At 43.7% G+C, this 13,166-nt stretch overlaps 1 protein-coding gene across 9 annotated transcripts in view; it reads left to right on the plus strand.

Annotated features, from left to right (window-relative positions):
• The first annotated feature begins 231 nt into the window (after window positions 1-231).
• DENND5B (DENN domain containing 5B) overlaps window positions 232-13,166 on the plus strand; it is a 98,532-nt gene continuing 85,597 nt past the window's right edge. For 3 of the 9 annotated variants that reach the window (XM_083401322.1, XM_083401326.1, XM_083401325.1), the window contains exon 1: window positions 315-729. In XM_083401322.1, the coding sequence (XP_083257448.1) occupies window positions 609-729 (121 nt within the window). In that variant the 5' untranslated portion in view covers window positions 315-608. Of the gene's footprint in view, window positions 730-13,166 lie in introns of all 9 variants that reach the window. The other 6 variants (XM_083401324.1, XM_083401323.1, XM_083401328.1 and 3 more) reach the window with 5 other exon arrangements.

Consider the following 13,166-nt stretch of genomic DNA (forward strand, 5'->3'; position numbering starts at 1 on the left):
ATTCTATGGGATTCAAATGGTAAAGCAACAAGCAGAGAAACAGGAGAGGCACTAAAAATACAGTTAAAAACCATACAGCATCTAGCACAGCGCATTGCAATTGCTACAACAGGCAGGAAAACAATTCAGGTGGTCCATCAAGCAAAATTTCACGCGTTCCGGGAGGCGGCTGATAACCAAACCAATCCCGGCCTTGGGTTGCCGAGCCTTGCTTCGTGCGCCAAGCGTGGTTTAAATGTCCCGCCGAGGAGGCGGGGCGGAAGCGGGCCGGTGCGCTGCTTCTCCCTCCCGCGGCGCGGCTTAGCGTCTGACCGGCAGGGGGAGGCGGCAGAGGCGACGGCGGGACGGTGCCTAGCGGGGCTCGAGCGCCGGCTGCAGCCTCAGCTGACCGAGGGGCGCCGCCGCCGCTGCCACTGCTGTTGCCACTACCGCCGGCGCCGCGTCCTCGTCTTCCTCCCACTCGGCCGTGCGCCCCTCGGCGAAGGAGGCCGCCACCCGGGCGGACTTGCGCCATGGAAGGAGCGCGGCTGCTGGTGCTGCTGCGTTAGCGGCGCTGCTCCTGCTGCTTGGGATCCTGCCCGAGAGAGATCGCGGACGCCGGCGGAGGGATGAGCGGCAGCGCGGCGCCCCCCGGGCCCGGCTCGGGCTCGGCGCCCTGCCGCTTTGCGCACTACTTCGTGCTGTGCGGGATCGATGCTGACAGCGGGCTGGAGCCGGACGAGCTGGCGGGTAAGCCGAGGAGGGAAAGGGAGACAAAGACGGGGGCTGGGGGGGGGGGTTTGATCCTGTCCCCGTTTCTCCTTGCGAGGCACACAGTCCCTGCTCGGCCCCGGTCCGCCGCTGCCTTGCTCCCTCTCTCCCTAGCGCCTCCCCACGGAGCCCGCTCGCATCCCCTCCCCTCCATGGCTATGCACTGCTCCTGAGGATCGGGCTGCTGCTCCGCTTGCGCTGCGCCCACCCCGGCGGAGAGAGCAAAAGACGACTCGGTGGCCGCGTGCGCGCGGTCTCCATCTGCGCCCGGGTTGGAGCGCGGGGGTCTGCGCTTTGCGCCGGCCAGGCCCCGCGCACACGCCGCCCGAGGCTCCATTGCTGGAGACTTTACTTATTGTGTTTGCAGCTCCCTTTTTGTTTTTATTTCCCTCGCCCGCTCCCGCAACAGCTCAGGAGGAGCCCTCCTCCAAACACCCCGATGGTGCTCCTTTCCACAAGCGCCTTCCGCATTGCTTTTCCGTGCACGGATCTCCAGAACTGAGTAGCCAGCCTGGCTCTCCCTGCCCCTTTCTTCTTCTTCTTCGTCCTCCACCCGCTTCCCAAAATCGTGATGCTTCCAGACTGCAGTGGCCAGGTTCGGTTATGTCACTGCCAGGAGGACCCACGTTTCAGTGCAGTCCTCCTCGCGGCTCAGGCTTTATTCCCTCTTCCCCACCCCCCAGTGCCCTGTGCTGCCACCAGGCCTTAGATAATGTGCGCTTGCGAAGGTCTTGAATGTTGCAATCGCCTCCCCTTCGAATGACCGCTATCTTGGGTCCAAAGAGCAGGGAAAGCTACCTTTGTAACTACTTTGGGAGACTGCAGTGCTTTCTTCTGTTCTCTGGAGGGCTGGGAAAGGGTTGCTTTAAGCCACTCTGCGCTGGGATTAGAAAGCCAAGTTAAAACTCCTTGTTGCCAGCAGACAGAATGATGCTAATTAATATTTCAGTTTTGTATTTTGGCTGGCTAGATAGTTACAAAAGGAAAAACATATCTTAAGATGCTTTGTTTTATTTTCCCCCCATAGCTTTAGCTTTCTTTAAAATATATTATTATTTTTGGAAGGGCAGTAAGAGGTATTTATTTACACATTTTGTTACATTTTAATTCCACCTTTTATCCAAGGAACTCAAGGTGTTTGAACCCTGATCTCCCAGGCCCTAGTCCCAACTCTTTAACCATTACACCACGCTAGTTCTTTACATAACAGTGTGAATTATGCATTACAAATTGCAGGTAAGCTTGTGATATTGTTTGGGCCCATGCTGAGGTTCATCACTGCTAATATTACTCATTCTGTGCTAGTCATTGTATCAGGCAACCTACAAAAGTTAAGAGACACGGCTATGTACACAAGCTTAATCTAGAAAATTCCGGTGAGGAAATGTGTTTAAGAGACGTCTAGTGAAAAATCCACCCCCCCCCCATAGACTGCTATCCTACAATCCAGTGAAATCAATAGTTCCTAGTCAAAATCATTATTTTGCATTAGCTACCAATTTGACAAAAGCCCCCCTATATTTTTATCTATCCAAATGCTTACAGACAGCAGACCAGTCTCCCTCCCCCTCATCAGATATCTGGGTATATTGTCCTTTTAGCTGGAATAGTTTGCTTGAGAATGATTAAAAAACGTGTCTCTTCATCATCCCTAATCCTGAAAGTGTTTGTTGCATTCTGCTAAAAATACTGCTCATATGATTTAGAGTGATTTCAATAGGATTTGTCAAAAATAAATTGTAACTGGTTTAAAGCTGGAGAGATGCCAGAGGCGTTTCTCCGCATAGCTAGCTGTGGAAGTAGGAGAAAGTCTTTCAAAATATAGAAAGGGGGTTGTAAGAAACTACAAAGACACCTTTTAGAAATGACCTGTGCTGGATACATGGCACTTGCATCTCTGAAAATAAAGTAGGTTAAAATTAAATTGTGCATCTCGTTAAGAAAACTCTCCAGATTCTGCAGTATGACCACTAGCCAATAAAGAAAAAGGGAGAGCTGTATTCAAACTTAATCGGGATCCATTTGTATGTGAAATAAAAGTAGCTGACTATTGTTGCTAAAGTGGTAATTCAGGTACTGTATAGAGAATCTGTGGTCCTCCAGGTATTGTTGGACTCCAGCTCCCATCAGCCCCAGCCAGCATGGTCAGTGGTCAGGAATGATGGGAGTTGTAGTCCAGCAGCAACTGGAAGTAAAAAGGTCTCTCCACTCTTGAGCTATTTACCTGCTTACCTTTTGCATGAACATTGTGGCCAATTCTGAAGCTGAATTTAATAATTTTAGTAAAGTTTTTGGAATGAAAATAGCTTCTGCTCTGTACTTGCCTTAATTCAGGGTTATTAACTCGACACAAGGAAATTCTGAAAGGCTCTTACTGATATTTGTCTTGACTAGCCTGTCTCATGTTGGTGAACTGTTCTTAAATTTTCAAAAGCAATGGATATAAGGAATTCTTTAGCATTTGTTTGAAGTTGAGATCAGCTTCATTTAAATTCTTTGCATGCTCTTTAAAAAAACTAATTTGCCACTTATTGAGTGAGCTGGTGGCGAGTTTTCATTTAAAGTCTTAATTGTACACTTGCTGTGTGGATGACATTTTTGACTTGAAACAGGATGGTTTCAGAGTACTAATACCTGGTAAGCAATCAAATGTTTAGGGCCATAATCTTTAACATGTAGCCCCTGATTCTGGTGAGAGGATCCGTGCATAAACAGGAATCCTTACCTGAATATAGATTTCACCTGTCTTCATTGCATTCAGTTGGATTTGATATGGGATAAGGGGTGATTGTGTTAATGTACCAGCACAGAAATTGCTTCCCCTTAGTCTTCATTAGAAAAAGTTAGAGGTTCTTTGTGTTTTGGTGCAATTACCGTAAGTTGCATGTAACTTTGCTTTTAAAGCACTGCTGGAGCTGAATCTGGGTTATGTAATTGAAGTCTCGTTGAGTTGTTGTTTTTTAAAAAAAACAGTAATTAGCAAATTGTTTCTATATAATTTTTGAACTTTACAATTGATTTGACATTGCCATTTTGTATATGTTGCACATTGTAACTTTTAGTAATTTGATTCCCATTTATGTGATGAAATGATCTAATGTAATGTATACATCTGTGACGGAACTGAAGCTATTGTAATAAGGTTTTGGTTTCCCACCTGGAGCCTGAATGTGTGTGTTGGTCTCAATCTCAAATATGGCTTCCGTTTACATACATGCTTGTTTCAGAAATAGAATCCTGCTGGTTCCTCTAGCATTGAAGGTGCACCAGGGTTGATTTGCATAGTATGACCTTTGGGAGTTTTAACTAGAGTAATTTCCAATTCCTCTTTCTGAAAATAGGGGCATTTACATGGTGGTGTTGATTACGAAGTTCTCACTGCTTGTAAGTGTGAATAGTCTTGTTGCTGTTTCCTGAACTGCAAAAGAAGATTTGCAGTATCCTGAAGGCTAAATGCAAAGAAGCACAGCAGGTATCTAAGTTGGAGAACCATTGAGCTAAAGTTACCTTTTATATGCTAACTTGCTTTCAAACTGATGAGTAGTAAAGATGCTGTTAGATTTCCCCACCTCCTTGCTGATTGCCTTTGCCAGGTTGGCTTATCAAGTTGGATATTAGTTTTGCAGAATGTGTACAGATGTCATTAAGTTCATTACATTCCAAAACTTTATAAGAGTTGGCCTTCTGAAGTCAAGTCAAAGACTATGGTTCTATCACCAGTTGCTTTTGAAGTTCAGTAAATAGTTTGTGCATCTGACTGCTGCTCAAGATTTCTTTCCATCATTTGCCCACTTAACCTGGCAGTAAGATCCATTGAACTCAATAGGACCGACACCTTAGTACAGGATTGCACAGTTAGTTAATAAAGTGTGTGGTTGGTTAATTAAGTGAGAACAAGAAAAAACTTCTTTTGAGCCCCGAGAATTTGGGGGAATCTCCCATTAGTCAGAATAGGAAGAACTGGGCTGCCTTGACCAGTGGTTTGACCCTGTATAAGACAACTTCATGTATTCATGTTCTTGGTCCTCCCACCAAAACATCAGTTGCTTACAATTGGGCTGCAAGCTTTAATTGACTTAATTGGTAGATTAATGAACTAAATGGTTGCCTTTCAAGGAAGCTGTAGACGAGCTTGCTGTTTGCTTAAAAGTACAGTTTTAAAAATATTGTTTAGCTATAAATGCTTTTAATGTATTGATGGCCACCATGAGAGCCATTCCTAGCTGGTTGGCAGGATGTCAATTTCAGAATGAATGGATGAATAAATAATAAAGCTCTAGTTGATTAATTGGCCTGGCAAATTTAATTGGCGGGGTTGAGATTCGAGGGCACACTTGGGTTTGTTTGTATTTGCAAGCTATTTTTGATTTATTATTGTGTAATGGGGGATTCAAAAGGGAAATATTGAAAACTCGCTTCCAGAAGAGGTGTCCATATTAATGTTTTCTTTATTGCATATCTTCCTCAATGTGCACGGTGCTTTGCAAGCCCTAATGGACAGGTTCCTACATGAGAGGGCTTGCAGAGCAGAATCTGACATGGGAGGCAGTGGAGGAGAAGGAAGGGGAGGGAAGACAGTATAAACAAGAATAGGTAGTTATTTCAACTATGGATGAGCACAAGGTTCCATCTGGGAATGAGTGAGTGAATCTTTCGAACATCTGCCACATCCAAATCCCTGAGAGCTACTGGTGGCCAGGGTGGGAGGTGGAGTCTTCTCTTCCCTACCCTTTCATTGTTCATTCAACTGCAGGGGTTGGCATAGTTTCAGGGCATGTTTGGCATCATGCTGGGGGAAGAGGAAGCAGGGTCTGGATTTGGGCCTTCACCGCCTGCAGATCATGGATGGTGGGACTGTGGCGGAGAGCTGTGCTCTGGTGGCCCTTCTGCTGAATCCTATAGACTCTCAGCTGCCCCCCCCCCCGGAGCATAGGATTGGCCTCATTTATCATTTACATCCTTTCCATGAATCCTGGTGATGGCTGCTATTCTAGATAATACATAAAACAACAATGAGACAATTAAAAAACACCAAAGGGTTATTCTCAAAGCAGGATATGGGGACTTAGGGGGGTTAGGAGATTAAAGCAGATCTATTTTAATCTATTTTTGTTGGCCAGATGAAATGAAAATCTTGCTCTAATTCTAATAGACCTTGCATAACTTTGGGGGACTGTGTTATAACGTGCTTGGAAAGGAGTCATGCTTTGACACTTCAGTTGCTGACAGGCAAAGTGAGTCAGCATTCCAGCGTCATCTGGAACCAGGTGACCTCTGCCCTCCATGACTGAGGCAGTGAATGGAAGTTCATGTTCTTCTATCATTGTCATTTGTATATGGGTGAACAGAAATTAGCACTTAACTTTTGGAGGAAACCGAACGCCTTGTTTGAATAAGAAATCCAAGGTCCATTTTGCAGTTAATGTTTTATGAACCTACAAAGCTGAATCACTGGAGCATCTATGAGAGGCAGCCAGCATGGTGCCCTCCGAATATTGTTGGATTACAGTTCCGATCATCCCATACCATTGGACGTGTTGGCTAGTTGGGTACTCCCACTGGGGTCTCTTCCTTATACCAGGAAGAATACCTGAGAATATTTCAATAGGGGATTAGAATTGGGAATTTAAGCATGGAAAGTATATATTCTCCCACTGAGCTGTAGTCCTTTCTCCTGACATATGGTTTGAAACCTGAAGAAAGAATTACAAAAGATTATAGTGTCAGTCTGTGCTGGCAAAATTAAAATTAAAATGTATTCTTCAAATAACTTTATGCAATTTTCTGTTTATTTCCCTTCCAGGGTCAGTTGGCTTAACTTCAGCAGTAGAATTGCATCATGTTCCTTCAGCCTCTTCACTGAGCCAATCTTAAAATGATTTACTGTGACATGAGCTTTTGTAGTCTGCAGCTTGCATCATCAGATGCATTAAGTGGACTGTGGGCTTCTGGGCTGCAGCACCCTGGAGTATAAACAGTGGGGGCGGGGGGAGAAGAGCAAAGGAAGTAATGAGAATGAAAATACTGCATCCTTATGGTTCAAGTGTCAAATGTGGTTATTTATCTGACTTCCCTACTGCCTCTTGATCCAGAAGGATCCCCCAAACAGCTTACCTAAAATAAAACAATACTGTACAGTAAACAATGGAACTGCTTCTGTTCCTTCCAACATATGGCATGGCTTTTGCATAGCATATTTTACACCCCTTCACACCACTTTTTTTTATGTCCAAGGGCAGAGAAGGAGGAGCCTTTGGCAGTTGCCAACCCCTTGGATAGATTGCTGAGTGATTGTTAATTTATTACAATGCTTGCAAGGTGTGAGCAGGGACAAAGTCTTGCAGCATTTTAAAGACTGAACACATTTTATAATTAATGCCTTGCTTCTTTTATTTAAAAGGCTTATACGCTGCTTTTCAGAACTGTCGTATGACAAAACTGTCTGCAGTCACCAACATACAATAGTTTTTGTATTTTAATCATTTTTATAGATGTATCTAATTACAATAAGACCAAATAACCACAGACTAAAATAGGCTAACACTAGCATTGGGTGCATGGTCCAGCCATTCTAACTGAACTGTCGACCTTGCATTTTCATCCCCAAAGTCCTCTGATGTATTAACTAGCAACAATGCTTTGCCTTGGTTATCACTTAATGATTTTCAAAAAATGACCTACAGGTTGCTCAGAGGTGGGGACCCAAACATATGTTCTTATGTTCTTACAACCTTATGTTCTTAGGACCTTGTGGCCCTCCAGATGTTGTTGGACTCCTGTCAATCCCAACCAGCATGACCAATGCTTTGGGGTGATGGGAATTGTTGTCCCACAACATCTGGGGGGCAACATGTTTCCCTCCCCAGGTAGCTCATGCTTGCCACCAGAAGGGATGGAAAATGGATGGCTAATATCATAATAGCATGGGGGAAACTGTTTTGCAAATATATATGTTGTTTGAATATCATAAATGCAGTATTCTGAGTTGCAGGCCCCTTTTAGTCGAAGTTTGGTTGGAGGAAAATTTAGGATTAGAGCTGAAAGAGGAAGTGGGAAAGAGACAACTTTTCCAACTTCCTCCTTAAGTTCTAGGAATCTTTCAGGAGACCAAAAAGTAACCACCATTGCCAACTCATAACCAAGATGGAAGTCATTTTTAAGGGAAGGAGGAACAGGGGCCTTGTGGGCACAAGAGTTCCATAATGGGGAACTCTGCTATAGATGCTGGGTATTGAACTTGTATGCCTTGAAGTAATTGCAGGTTTCTGGAGACTTTTTGTCTAGTGCCCAGTTGCTTGCTTCTGTGCTTGGTGCTTGTCATACAAACATGGTGTCAGTGGTACTTTATGCTGTCAGCACAGAGAGCATCACTTATTGGAGGCAGTTGCTATTCAGACTGTCTTAAAACAAAATTACTTGACCCACATATAAAGCGGCATCTCTTGTTCAGAAAGCTATAAATTGCTACGACCAGACTGGGAGGAATGACTGCACCTCTTGCTGTTCCATTTTCATCAATAGGATGTTGATTCTTGGAGCTCTTAGCAGAATCAATAAAGATGCTGATAGAATCAGACAGTGTAATACATTTCTTCACGCTTGACATGTTGTAATTTAAGATTGAAATGCCTGTACCTGCAGTCTGCTGTGTTCTTAGTTTGAGGAATTCATTTTACCTTCCGAGTCTGAATTCGGAACTGAGTTCAAAATTTGGAGTAGCAGTACCGCTTTCATTGAACTCGTCTTACCTGCATCTTGGTCATCACCAGGACAATTGTTCTGTCCTGAATTAGAGTGAACTTATACAAATACCCTTCTAAACTGGGTGTCCTTAGTAGTCTGGTATGTGTGACTTGTATGAACTCGCATGATCAGAGCCATGTGACTGAAAATGTGGACTAGCACATACAGAATAATTTTTGTGTAGCTGCTCTTTTCAGGTTCCTTTCTCTCCTCTCTTATCCCTGGCCTCTTCCTCCCCTCTTGCTGGCTTATTTAAAATAAGTGCAGTGAATTCCCATAATATTGCAGAAGTTCCTAGTCTGGTCTCCAAGCCAGTAGAACAGGGAGGGAGAACCAGTGGCTACCCAAATGGTGTTGGACTCAGTAACTCCCATGATCCCTGAGCTGTTAACCTTGTGGGCTGAAGCTGATGGGAGTTGGAGTTCAACACTAGTTGGAGAGCCGCAGATTTAAGAGACTGGCTAAAGGCTACTGGAATCTATGTCACACTTGGGAAATCTGAGTTCTCCCTGTCTGATCATATTAAGAAAGCGTCCATGTCAAAGTCACAGTGAATTTAGCGGGTCTTGCTCCTAAGCATTAAAGTTCCATGGGGTTGTCTTCATCTGGAAAAATGACCTTGCTGAAATTCCATTCAATCCCTTGACTCAGCTCATAAATAGGCATGGAATGAACTTCTATCTTTTTAGCTTTCTTCTAAAATTTGCAATTGAGGTTAGACGTGTGCGAAGGGTTAACCACCTAGAATGACCTCAGGTAAAGGCACTTGAGGGGATTCTTTTGCACTGGCCACAAAATGATACTTTGCCATTGCTGGTTGCTGCAAGTGTTAGGGTGGCTGCAGTCTTTCCCAACTTTGGGTCTCCAGCTGATTTTGGACTACAACTCCCATCATCCCTTTGCTAGCAAGGGCAGTAGTTAGGGATGATGGGAATTGTAGTCCAAATACAGCTGGAGATCCAAGGTTGGGAAACACTGGATTAGTGTGTGGTGCTGAAAACACCAAGGTTGCAGGTTGATCCCTGTATGCAACAGCTGCATATTCCTGCATTGCAGAGGGTTGAACTAGATGATCCTCCGAGTCTCTTCAGACTCTGATTCTGTGACCAGCAATATACATTTGTTTTAACAGCCATACCGGAGGTGGAGTCTAGCTTATAGTTACTGGGAAACACTTTACTAGGGCACATTGACATTGCTACCACTGTTCAATAACAGGTTCTCCTTGATGCTTCAAGCAGGTGATGTGGAGTTGCTTCTTCAAGATTTTTTCATAGTTCAGTTGTTCTGTTCCCAGCGGTGTTTGCTCTGCATACCAAGTACGTGGCGATTAGTTTGAAATGGGCATCTTCCTTTTCTTGTGCATCCCAAAGACATCACTTTCGATGCTCTTTTAAATCTCTCTTCAAACTAATTCCCCGATTAATAATGTCGGGAACCTGTTAACACAATGACATATCTGAAGAGTGAGCTTGAAAGGTATTTTCTTGCCAGTATTCCTGCTATGTAATATAAACATCAAGGAAACCTCGGTTTAAATGCCCCTGCTTTGAAAGAGTTTTTGAAGTTTCATTTGTCACTGAGGCGGGATGCTTGTTCTTGGAAATTCCGGAAAAGAAATAGTGTCTCTGGCTATATAAAACTTTTTTCAGTGCTCGTGTTGCACAGAAATATTGCTGGAAGGGAAAAATGTCATTTAGAAAGAAAAATTCTTAGGAAGGTAGAAGCCTAGTTTCAATTATAAAAGGGTCTGGAGAGTTATCATAAAGATTCCTTTTTGTAAAAAACATAACAAGCTGTGACATGTTGGCCAATTTATGGTGGGATTCTTGGGTAGTAGAATCCCTTTTTTTTAGGCTTATCGTGAGTTGTGTGTTCATAGCTTTTGTGGGCTTTTCACATAACCGGGAAACTTGAGACCATGTTGTATTGATGGAAGATGAGAAATAGGTGGCCTGGGGAGTGGCGATCTTTATCTGGATTTTTTTGAGGATTATCAAGACTGAGATTTTAAGCTGACAACGGCTCCTGTTGCAAAAGTGTTTCAGTTGCATCTTAGGTCATCAGGTGCCATCTTAGGTCATCTACAGATACTTTCATTGGCAGCGCAAGGCCTGTCCACTAGGAATGTGAGAACTTTGCTGTTGATCTAAAGGCCATTGGAACACACAATTTGAACATCCAGCTTCTGGGAAATGGAGGTCTGGATAGGAAGCAAAAGAAGAGACCATCTGTAGTCAGCAGGGACTTGCTACCTTAACTGGTTGCTCTCACCTGTGAGCTGACCTCACCTGGAATCTTTACATGTCTTTACTAAATAAATGAAATGTATGGGCTTGTGGAGTCACCTGGGACACTCTGACCTGTTGGTGTAAGGAGAGTTCTGTAGTTAATATGATTGACATCTGTTCTTCTAGCTGGTGAAATCCCTGCCTGGTATCCCTCAGACCATCAGTTTTAAGACTTTGTATGGGTTAATTCATCACAGTTGTCAGTTCTGGTGGGTGCAGCCACAGACTAACCATGAGTCACTACTGCAATGTGGTGGCTGAAATGCCTAATGCAATCCTAGACTGCATCAGCAGAAGTATAGTGTCAACAGAAGTAACAATACTGCTGCCCAATCCTCATAACCCCAATGAAATTGCAACAAAGGTCTACATTCAGCCCTGTCACTGCAGGTTGCCCATCTGTGGTCATCTAGAAGAAGATCTGGGTGAGTTCAATAGAATTTTAGTAACTATCTGCCTAAAATAAAAGGTTGTGTAGATGGCAGATCAAAAGTTATATTAAAAGAGATTGAAGATTTCCTTCTGGGACTTTTGAAGATAAATATTTAACAACATAAATGGAAATCAATTTAAATGGTGCACTTGGCAGACAGTGGGTTTTTGTTTTTTATGTTGCTTTTTGGAAACTGTTTATCCAGAACACTCAATACTCAGTTTTTTTGTAGACCAGGCATAGGCAAACTCGGCCCTCCATATGTTTTGGGACTACAACTCCCATCATCCCTGACCACTGGTCCTGTTAGCTATGGATGATGGGAGTTGTAGTCCCAAAACATATGGAGGGCCGAGTTTGCCTATGGCTGGTGTAGACATTTGGTATTTCCACAAAAGTACTACATTAGTAGCTTCTGCACAATTGCCATTCATCTTGATGGACACAAAGCACAGATTTCCATCAGATTGTTCTCAAAATACCTTCCTAACATATCCTTTTTCGTTCTCCAGACTTTCACGGGTCTGTCACCATACAATGAATGTTATCATTCAGTAAGGGACATTTGATTCTTTTGTTACATGGAGGAATTATTTTAGGACAGCTATAACCTGCTGTTTAAGTAAATGTTAGCAAAACAGCTGTTCTGTTTTGAAATTGATTTAGTTTAGGTGTGGGGGACCTTTGGCCCTCCAGATGTTGCTGAACTGCAGTTCCCATCAGCCCCAGCAAGGATGGCTAACAGCTAGGAATGATGAGAGTTATATTTCAGCAACATCTGGAGGGCCAAAGTTTCCCTGCACCAGCCTTAGTGAAATCAAAATATATCCACTGTATGTCAAAAACACACTGTCCTTTCAAATGCACATGTTTGTAGCCATGACCTATATGGCATTAAAGGTCTGAATATTGGAAATAAAATGTGTGTTTAAGTCTTAAAACATTTTCATCCACTTCTCCAGATATTAGAAGTAGCTTATTAATATTGCTAAAACAAATACAATAAGTAAATGGCATGATCCATAAGAGATCAGGCTCCCATCCCCCTGTCATCCTCTATCTGCCTGGGTGAGACTCCAGTGCCTTGTAAAAGGCATAATTACCACTTTATGGCAACACAAGCAAAACTACTTATTAGCTTGTGATTATGATGATGTGCATAGTCTGCTGCAAGGGGGGCAGGAAGTGTACTTTAGTTCTTTTCTATAGTAACAGCCTGTTTATAGCCCTATGTACAATGTACAGTTAAAGTAGCATCATACCACTTTAAATAGCCATGGCTTCCCTCCCAAAATCAGGGGAGCCGTAGTTTGTTAAGGGTTTCGCGAGTTGTTTGGAGTCCCCTACTCCCCTCACAGAGCTACAGTTCCCAGAGTGGCTTAACAGTCCGTCCTTCTTCCCAAGCTACAGTTCCAGGACTCATTGGGGGAAGTCCTGAATGTTTAAAGTGGCAGTTGTTGGCATCCATTTGTCTCAAGAGACAATGGAGTTCGCCTCCAGGGGTGAAATCAAGCTGCTCCTTAGCATAGCTGTCAGCTTACATATTTGAAAATAAGGGACCCTCAGCCTGTTCCAGGCACTCCAGCCTTCCTGTCCTCCTGCAGTCTGGTCAAACTCATGCTGGTAGCTTCGAGAACACTGTCCAACCAACTTTGTAACCAGAGGTTCAACTAAATAGAATCTGAATCACATGCACCACAAGGCCTATGCAGCCTCAACTTAAGATGGCTCCCTGGCCTGGCTTTGCACTGTAAAGTTTGCAGCAGCACGTGCAACAAAATGGCATCCAGCATTCAAAACCCCCCTCAGCTTGCATTAACTAGCCACACACAAACAGCCTCCCCGCCTCGCCACAAGATCGCCAGTCACCCACCATTTTAGTCAGCCAGCTCCTTTATTTTCCCCCATAAGTCAATCTAAGGAGCCTCCAAAATAAATTCAAAAGCCCC

This window comes from Podarcis tiliguerta, assembly GCF_965153285.1.
Source record: "Podarcis tiliguerta genome assembly, chromosome: 10".
Taxonomy (NCBI): Eukaryota; Metazoa; Chordata; class Lepidosauria; order Squamata; family Lacertidae; genus Podarcis; species Podarcis tiliguerta.